At 37.4% G+C, this 8,466-nt stretch overlaps 1 protein-coding gene across 1 annotated transcript; it reads right to left on the bottom strand.

The window, feature by feature from the left end:
• Nucleotides 1-1,840: 1,840 nt before the first annotated feature.
• LOC125368507 (histone H3.3-like) lies at nt 1,841-2,206 on the bottom strand. Its single transcript, XM_048369513.1, has one exon. It carries the CDS (start codon nt 2,204-2,206, stop codon nt 1,841-1,843), a length of 366 nt encoding a protein of 121 aa, XP_048225470.1.
• Between the last annotated feature and the right edge of the window lie 6,260 nt (nt 2,207-8,466).

Raw genomic sequence — 8,466 nt, 5'->3', positions numbered from 1 at the left:
GATACAGCTCCATTTCCAGTTTGTTTTTTTTTTATAGTTAATTGGAGATAAGATTCTCATGAGATTTCTCAACTTTCTAACAGGGTTATTTCAAGGTCTCTCTTCTCTCACCATATGAATGTGTATGTATTTTTAAATATCGGCTTCAATATTATTCTTTCAAATTTCAATTGCTGAGACATTTTAAATAGGTAGTATATGGGACTAAATATCTAATATTTGAGTATTTGTATGTTTAGAGATTATGTTATAGATTCAGTGTTCTTGATCAATACCAGCACTTCCAACCAGGGCCAGCAACTTTTCACTTAATATTAGCTGCTATTCTTTATAAAATATTTAAAATAAGTGCTTTATTATTATTGTTTCTTACATTTGGGAGAATGAGAAGATTAAGGCAAGAATTTGCATATTGTACAGAGGTTGGAACCTGAATACTTTGAAATCAGAGACCATGACCAGCCATGCAGAATTTAACTGGAACATTAGCATTGTTGGCAGGCAATGGGATGTAGAAAAATTTTTCATGGTTTTCTATAAGCAAACTTTCTTTATCACACCCGCCTTTAGCTCAAATATATTATTTCTCTTCTCAACTTTGGAGAACTATCCCTTCCAGTAAAATAGCCTGAATCAAGCCCAGCTGTCCTTACCTGGCTCTGAAGCTCAGAGAGCTGAGGCCTCAGCTCTGTCTCTATGACTGTATTGATTTGTATATAATCATAGATATACATTTACATGATTTTGCAAAACTTTTCTTGTGATATTCCCATATATATTTTCCATATATACGTATGTATATATGGAATATGTATAGATATTTCCTCATATAATATTTATAGTATACTTTCATTAAATATACCCCCTTTATGCCTCTTCTTCAATCCCTTTGTAACAATTATAACAGGTTTCATTATGTTTTATGTATGTATATAAAATATGTATGTATAAAATATGTATGTATGTATGTATGTATATATATATATATATGGTATTAAGTAATGACTGTGGAAAGGAAAAGTAGAAAATAAAAAGGAGTGGTGAATATTATCAAATTATTTTATATATACATAGCCAGTCCTGAGGCTTGGACTCAGGGCCTGAGCACCCTGGCTTCTTTTTGCTCAAGGCTAGCACTCTACCTCTTGAGCCACAGCACCACTTCTGGCTTCTTCTGTTTGTTTGTTGTTGTTTTTCTCTGTGTGTGTGTGTGTGTGTGTGTGTGTGTGTGTGTGTGTGTGTGGATGTAAAACATTTAATTTGAAAATGCTGACACTACAATATATAAAATAGCTATTATAAATGCACATACTGTTTTCTATAGCAACCAGGTTTCCTTTTTTTTTTTTTTTTCTTAAGGAAACTGTAATTTACACTGTGGTTAAGACTTGTATTTTCACCTTTGAAAAAGCTCACATTCTATCACAGTAATATATGGTCACACTTAACAGCCCCAATTGCTAAACCCTATCTAGTCATAACCAATTTTATTGCAAAAGTACCCTGTACACATTTATCAACTCTAGTACTTTAATAGCTACCCAATATGTCATTAACATACAGAAACATGCATCATGAGAAGCAAGAAATATCACCCATCCCTTCTGCATATTAGTAACTTGTCACTCCTGATCCCAGTGTGCACCACTGAGATCTGTGAACAGTCAATTTCCCTCTCATCCTGAGTGAAAGATAGAATGACTTAAGCACAAATGCAACATATATAAACAATTTCTTACGAAAATAGTCACAAGTTAAACCAAAGTATTTTACAGAATTTACTACAAAACACCTAAAAATTGCCTTCACTTAAGCTCTCTCTCCGTATCTTGAGAGCCAACTAGATGTCTTTGGGCATGACGATGACTCTCTTGATGTGGATGGCACACAGATTGGTATCTACAAACAAACCTACCAGGTATGCTTCACTAGCCTCCTGAAGTGCACCAAGGGCAGCACTCTGAAACCTCAGGTCTGTTTTAAACTCCGGGGCGATCTCTCTTACCAACCTCTGGAAAGGCAGCTTCCGGATGAGAAGCTCAGTGGATTTCTCATAAGGACGAACCTCTGGAAAGAGCCACAGTGCCGGGCCTGTAGCGATGGGGGCTTTTTCACCCTGCCTGTGGAGGGCAGCCTTGGTGGCCAACTGCTTGAGTGGGGCCTTCCCACCAGTGGATGTATGAGCAGTCTGTTTGGTCCCAGCCATTTTCTCTCACCCAAAGCCGAAGTTTCAGGCCATTTCTCAGACCACTGCGCACCGCTGTTCCCCAGTGAAGAGGTGCAGTTGGTGAGCTTAGGGACGACAGCATCCCAACGAACAACCAAACCGCTCTGCCTGGCTTTCTTCTGTTTATGTGGTGATGAAGAATCCAAACCAGGGCTTCGTGCATACCAGGCAAGCACTCTATCACTTAGCCACATTTCCAGCCCTTTAATACTATATTGACATGCTTTTTTCTCTCAGACCCACATTGCACATTTGAGACAGAATTTGAGATACTTAACATGATAATCTCCAGTTTTGTATATTTTTCTGAAAAATGATACAATTTTATTCTTCATGACTGACTAAAGTTGTAGTATATCTATATGCTACTTTTCTTGTTAATTTATTGTTGAATGGACACCTAAGCAGATTCCATACTAGTGTGAGCAGTGATGCTATGAACACACTGTGTAGATATTGACACTATATGCCCAGGAGTGATAAACCAGAATCATGTAATGGTTTTACATTCATATTTTAAGGTCACTCAATCCTGATTTCCATAGCAGCTCTATTAGCTTCCCACCAACAGTGTGCAATGGTGTCTTCCCCCCTGCCCCACCCTACTAGAATTTCTATTCTGACTGAGGTAGGGAGATCATAGTGGAGTTTTGATTTGCACTTTCTTTGTGGCTAAGCATGCTGATCACTTCACATCCTTACTGGTCATTGATGTTTCTTTTGAGAATTATCTCTTCAACTCATTGCATATTAATTTCAATGATACTAGGAGTTAAACTCAAAGCATGAGACTTCCATTTTCAGTTTCTTCATAGCTTTAATCATGAAAGGACATTCCATTTTTAGAAATTTTGCATCAATGTTCCTAAACTAAGTTGGTACACATCTTTTCTTTGTACCATGCCCCTATCTTTTGTTATCAGGGCTCCATAGGCCTCCTAGAGTGTGTTTGATAGAATTCCTTCCCTTTTGTATGTTTATTACTTGTAGTTGATCTTCAGAAAAGTCATGTTGCCCTTTTTGTGTATTTTTTATTTCTGTGTTTTTTTTTAACATTGGAATTTTCACTGAGACCAAGTGTGTGACTAAATCTTAGACCAAGTTATAAGTTCAAAGTTTCAATCACTTGTTTTAATTCAGACAGGAAAGTAGAGTGGCAAGGTTGAGGCTTTCCGTCTCCCCACTGCAACAAGATCCCTGACTCAGTAGTCTTGATAATAAAGAATCATCCATAGCCCCAGTATGTTATTGCCAGCTTTGCGCAGATTGAAAATAAAGTGCTTGGCTTAGCTAGCTTACGAATTTCATAATTAAGCTTCTCTTAGTTATGTACTGCTGGCCACAGGAATTTTATAGCCTGTGGGTTAGACATATTCCCATTTTCTCCAGAAGCTCCTGTTTGTGTACTTAGAGGAGCAGATATCCAAACTTAGGGTTGGTCCCTAAATGGATCTGCCAGTGGAAGAAACAGCGATCCATGATAGATCTGCAGTAGCAAAGGGATCATTGAGGACCTCCACCTACAGGTCTCAGTGTTTTCAGAATCTGTCCACAAGTACCCATCCCTATATGGAGAGCCAGGTGTGGAAGTCATAGCTTGTAGTCCCAGCACCTAGAATGGTCAGATCTGCCTGACAGCCAAAAAATAGTCAGAGGCAGTGTCTGGAGGTGCCTGTTATGCTAGCCATGGTGTTAGTCCTCTGTTTATGCCATGTCCCTCAGAACATGGGAGATATTCCTTACCAGAAGGAGGATCATACAACAGTATTGCATTTCAGAGACCCACCTCTCTAAACTGAACTCCTCTGCAGGTCCAAAGCAGACACTCTCCTGTTCGATGACTTCTGGTGCCTGCCACCAGATTAGACATATGACTGTGATATCACTTTGATAATCATTATTCACTTAGTTCTTTGTGATAAAGGAGGAATAAAATGTCTTTTTCACTAATGCTAATCTTCAGCTTCCACACAGAGCAGTTATTCTCTAACCAAATCTCCACACTGGGTTTAATTCTCGTGAGAAGTACAGGTTGATCCTGCAGGTGTCACTTCTTGTTTATAAGCAGGCCTGTCTTATATTGTGGTTGTACCCTTATCTTCCTCTCTTCATGAGTAGGGATTAATGTTGGAAAATTTTCCTGGGTTTTTTTTTTTTTTACCTCTGTGTCTTTGAGCTCTGCTGCTATCACTTTCATGATTCTTGATTTTCATCTTCTTTGTTAACCTTGATTGTTCTCATTCATGTAGCCAAATGGAGGAAGCTTCTCCTTTGCCATCATGTCCTATCTTCCAATCTTCAAAGGTTTACACTTTTATGATACCTACCGCAGAAAAGAAAACGAAAGGAAATACCTACAAGTGGATTTCTAATGTCACTGTGACTAGAAATATGGAATCAACTTTATGGTGCAAATGTGAGAGACACTAAATCAGACTAGTAAAGAAGTCATCACAGGAAAGGCCTGTTAGTAGGCAAAGTCAGATTATCTTGTTTTTAATTATGATCACTTTATGTCATTTTGCTCTTTATGCAAGGCATTCATTCCTAGACAAATTGATGGGGAGGCAGAGCCATTGCTCCCTCCCACCCCATTGCTTTCCTCATCTGTGAGCCTCCAGGGATGTGGGCTTGTTCACAATGCCTTTAAATTGCCCATTTTTCAGTTGAATTTACCCTCAACTGACTGTGACAGAATCAGATCAGCCTTTTGCAACATGATAGATTGTTTCACATTCTGTCATTAAGAAGCCTGAAAAGAGGCTTGACAGGAATGTTGTCAATGTATGCAGGCTCCCTAAACTCTATGCTTTTAAAAAGATATTTGCTCTATCTCATAAACTATTTCAAAACTCATTAAGAACATTAACTAAAGTCCTTGCCATCTTTTCAATATAAGGCTTATTTTAACTCTTGAGCTGTCATATTATCTCCTGGCTGTGTCTCAAAAGAGATAGAGTTCTTCATAATTCGAAACTTTTGTTGGAGAATATCTGGAATGAAAAAACCCCCACTTAAAATGTTTATTTCTGTTACATCTCAGCATTAATTCTAAGCTTCTGGATACTGAACAAAGCAAAAAGTAGGGAAATTTAAAACTTTAGAAACCTACATTAAAATAATGTAAAAAAGTTTGGAAAATAAATTCAACATACCTAAATGAAAGAAAAGTTATAGAGAAAATTTAAAAAATGGTGGGTTTAGTGTATGTCTCAGTTTTTGCAATTCTTGATGTTTGAACTCAGGGCCTGGAAATGATCCCTGAGTCTCTTTTTCCTCAAGACTAGCACTCCACCACTTGAGCCAGAGTGCCACTTCTGGCCTTTTCTGAATAGTTTATTGGAGATAAGAGTCTTATGGACTTTCCTGACTGGGCTGGCTTCAAACTACAATCTTCAGATATCAGCCTCCTGAGTAGATAGGGTTACATGCATGAGCCACCAGTGACTAGCTTATTTATACTTATTTTCCCTTATTGGGGTATACTTAAAAATATCAAGCAACCTCAATAAACAGTTATCAATTATATAAGCCATCAATTAAGATCTAAGGGAGCCATGATTAAAAAAAATAGTAATTTTATGTTGATATTAATATATCAACTAAATATACCATATATATCAAACTATACATATCAAATATATATCAAACTATACATATGATATATATACACACTAACACACACATATTTAACTTAAATTCTTAAGAATAATAGCAGAGGCCAGATTTTCAATGAAGGGCTAACAAAGAAACTGTTACCTAAGTTTTGCAATTCTTACCACATTTGGTTTCTGCACACCTGCCATTACTGGGAAGGACTTTGGAAATCACAGTGGATTTGATATATTTTCCATGAAAGAAGAGAATAGGAATTCCTTCCTCCAGATTTCAGCCAGTTTCATATGTTCTTCAATATATGGACTTGGGAACTTGTGTCCTACTCACACCTGAAGTAGTCTGTGACTGTAGAAGGGAAAAAATGAGCCGGACTCCAAGAGTGTTCTAAAAAATGAGCTTCCTTCCCCCTCTCTCATGACTAGCCCTTTGTTCATGAAGACCTCTATCTGGGAAGTACCAGTTATTCTCCAACTATAGATGCTTGGGCTAGTAGGTAAGAGATTGACAGGAGTCATCCTTGAATGAGTCATCACTCATGTACTTCAGCTTCAATGGCAACAATGAAGAAATGGATAAGAAACTTTGAAATGCTGTCTTTGACCAATTTTGTATTCCAAGCATATTATCTGATAACAATTCTAAAAGTGAAATCATTTCAAGTTTATCTTCCCTTCCTACATCTTACTCAATTCTGATGAAGCCAAATAGGGTGAGAAGAGGGTTGCGGGTATTCCAAATAGCATAGTAGGATAGAAATGTATCTAATATGCATAAGGAGTCTGAGTACTAAATATTCATAATCTACATATATGAATGACATGAACTAGATAGAACATATACAAGGGGTACTCACCATTTCAAATATTATAATTATAACTGAGATATCTCTGCCACTCCAGATTCAGGAAGTCTTAATTTAACAGCTTATTGTTGACATCCATTCTGATTCCATGTGTCATCATACCAAGCATAAAAATAAAATCATGTCTGTTCCTTTAACTCCAGCTTTGAGCAAGCACATATTTCTCCCAGCGTTTCTCTAATATAACAAGGCTACATTGTTCTTGAAACATATGCATCTTTTGTTTGTAAAACTTTTGCTTGAAGTTCAACTGTGGTCATCATATAAGCATTATTAGGGGAAAGATGATATAGTTCTGTTGCAGGCAGGATTTAGGAATTTTATAAAGACATATTTCATATAGTATTTCCAGATCAACTGTATCTGAATCTATTTCCTTGTTTGTATCCTTCCCACAGTTTATTCCTCTGTGCTTTACATTGATTTTAATACACCATGTGATTTTAAAATGTTGTTTTATGAGCAGGCTGGGAATGTGGGCTAGTGGTAGAGTGCTTGCCTAGCATACATGAAGCCCTGGGTTTGAGCCTCAGCACCACAAGCACAGAAAAATTAAGAAGTGGCACTGTGGCCCAAGTGGTAGAGTGCTAGCCTTGAGCAAAAAGAAGCCAGGTACAGTGCTCAGGCCCTGAGTTCAAGCTGCAGGACTGGCAAAAAACAGGGGGGGGGGGGAGGATAGTTTTATGAGCATTTCTGTTCTAGTATGGCTATTTCCATCCTCTGATCTCAGCCTCCAGAGTAACTTGGACTGAAGATACAAAACACTGATGAACAGCTTGTCTGAGGTTTTCTGATGATTTGAGGTTGAAATTTTTGATTTTCCACTTTTAGTGTATCCTGTCTGAATAATGCCCTGCAACTTATTAGTCACTCTTTATTATATTGCACATGTTTTTTTTTTGTTATTTTGAATTACATAGCAGGTAATACCTATATTTATATCCTATGGGAATCAAATTCAGATGATTGCTTTGTTTCTGGGGGTGTCATTGTTTTACTTATTTGGGGGTGCTTTAGGATACAAATGCATTGCCAAGCTTTGAGTTTTACATAAGTATAGTTTATATGTAAAATCGCATATACTTCTAGTAGGCCCATAGGAAAGAAATTTAAGTTGATTTAGTTAGGAAGTGGAATAGATTTTATGCTGAAATTAACTTCTGTGATGATTCATCTTGCTTGTTAACTTAATTGAATAAGATGCACTGAGAAGATTCATAAAGTGTACCCCCAGTGTGTCTGTGAGGGTGATTCAAGGAAGAATTACCTCAGGGGAAGATGACTCCTGAAAGTGTATACACAGTACAGAGGCTGGGACTGATGGAATAAAAGGAGAAAAGCAGAGAACCTATTAGTACAGAAAGTTCCCCCACTGCTTTCTCTCTGTTTCATGGCCACCATAACGTGAGCTGTTCTGGTCCACCACATGCTCCTCAGTGTGATGGAGTGAAGCCTCTGAAAACAGGAACAAGTTAAATCCATCCTTACTTAAATCATTTCTGTCAGGAATTTGTCACAGTAACAAGGAGTCTGACTAACACACCCTCAGTGTTTGTTGTTATTAAATTACTAGGGTGTGCTTTCTGCTTAATATTTCACTTTTTTCTTTCCTTTAGCTTTAAGTTTGTCTTTCTGTTACATGACAGTCAGGATCTTTCTGTTGTAAGGAATATGTTATGATGTATTTGTTAGCTTGATGGTAGGTAGGCACTGTTTGAATATTTCCTGATACTTGAACTGTTGTCCCAATCTGAAGACA

The sequence above is a fragment of the Perognathus longimembris genome, chromosome 20 (assembly GCF_023159225.1).
Source record: "Perognathus longimembris pacificus isolate PPM17 chromosome 20, ASM2315922v1, whole genome shotgun sequence".
Lineage (NCBI taxonomy): Eukaryota > Metazoa > Chordata > Mammalia > Rodentia > Heteromyidae > Perognathus > Perognathus longimembris.
The sequence above is the reverse complement of the archived record's forward strand: the minus strand, read 5'-3'. Positions and strand labels throughout refer to the sequence as shown.